Source organism: Tachysurus fulvidraco, chromosome 1, assembly GCF_022655615.1.
Source record: "Tachysurus fulvidraco isolate hzauxx_2018 chromosome 1, HZAU_PFXX_2.0, whole genome shotgun sequence".
Taxonomy (NCBI): Eukaryota; Metazoa; Chordata; class Actinopteri; order Siluriformes; family Bagridae; genus Tachysurus; species Tachysurus fulvidraco.
In genome coordinates, this window is record NC_062518.1 from 47,990,028 (window position 1) to 47,991,668 (window position 1,641).

At 39.7% G+C, this 1,641-nt stretch overlaps 1 protein-coding gene across 1 annotated transcript; it reads left to right on the forward strand.

The window, feature by feature from the left end:
* Window positions 1-511: 511 nt before the first annotated feature.
* Window positions 512-1,066, forward strand: LOC113649481 (histone H2B). The gene has a single exon (XM_027157306.2). The coding sequence runs from the start codon at window positions 643-645 to the stop codon at window positions 1,015-1,017; it is 375 nt and encodes a 124-aa protein (XP_027013107.1). The 5' UTR covers window positions 512-642; the 3' UTR covers window positions 1,018-1,066.
* The last annotated feature ends 575 nt before the right edge of the window (window positions 1,067-1,641 follow it).

Here is a 1,641-nt window from a genome sequence, read left to right on the forward strand (position 1 = left end):
CAAAAGTCCACAAAGAGATTTTCCTTCTTTACCGCGCGCGTGTGTGTGGACGCAAATGACGTCAAAAGCCGTATAAAGCAATAGCCAACATATATTAATATAATAGATGCTTTTTAGTACAATATTATAAGTGAATTAATTTATATCCTTCTCTATATTTCTCTTTTTTTCTTCTTGTGTGTGTGTATGATGCAAATGACATCAAAAGCCGTATAAAGCAATACCCAATATATATGCAATAGATGCTCTTTATTACAATGTTATAAGTGAATTAATTTATATACATCTCTATCTGTTTATTTTATATATTGTGTGTGTGTGTGTGTGTGTGTGTGTGTGTGTGTGTGAAACGCGTGTAAAATTTGGTGGTAGAAACACGATTTTCCCCCCCCCTTTTCTTTTGTCATAAAGCACAAAGTTGAGTGTATAATGGCGGAATGGGAACAAAGCACAGAGGAGACAGTGGGGAGGAGTAAGTGTGTAGGAGGAGCGGGAGGAGGCGCTCCGCATCAGGAGCTTTGGGATTATGACCAATAACACACGTTTGTTCTCTTGTGCCTAATTACAATGTCAGACTGTATATACAACAGCCGCTAGGTGGGTGTTACTCATTCTCTCGCAGTTCACTCAAACAGCACCACCATGCCTGAACCAGCTAAGACCGCGCCCAAGAAAGGATCTAAGAAAGCCGTGACCAAGACGGCAGGGAAAGGCGGCAAGAAGCGCAGAAAGACCAGGAAGGAGAGTTACGCCATCTACGTGTACAAAGTCCTGAAGCAGGTTCACCCTGATACTGGAATCTCCTCTAAGGCCATGGGCATCATGAACTCGTTCGTCAACGACATTTTTGAGCGCATCGCCGGTGAGTCTTCTCGTCTGGCTCACTACAACAAGCGCTCCACCATCACCTCTAGGGAGATCCAGACTGCCGTGCGTCTGTTGCTTCCCGGAGAGTTGGCCAAGCACGCCGTGTCTGAGGGCACAAAGGCCGTCACCAAGTACACCAGCTCCAAGTAAAGTGCCTTACTGCCGTCTTTATAACACAAAGGCTCTTTTAAGAGCCATCCACTTTTTCATACGAGGTGCAAATCTCTTTTCTGTGTGTGACACACACACACACACACACACACACACACACGCACGCAAATGGATAACCACTTTTTCATGTAGGTATTCCATCATTGCTTCTGTATTTTAACTTGTAATTACAATTAAATGCTTTGTTACCAGTTTTGCTTTTTCCCCCCAAAATTTTACTGAAAGACTTCATAACTTTTTTTTTTTCATTATTTCAAGTATCATGTGTTTTACAATCATACATTTAAATTAATAATAAAAAAGACTTGCCAAAAACAGAAATTGAATGGTCATATCTGCTGTAAAATTGTAGATACATTTACACATATTTACAAGATCTATCAGCAAACAATTTTTAGTAAAGTTCAAGGTAAATTGTTTTTTGATCGTTGGTTCATGTTCTTTTGTTTTTAGCTCACAAACAATTTGTTTGTACCCTACCTCAGCAGGAATATGGCACTGGTTTGTATTGACAATACAAACAATTAGCCAGTAAAGTTCCATCACATCTTTGTGAGCTTACTGTATATTATTACAATATATTACAATACATCAGTGTTTTTT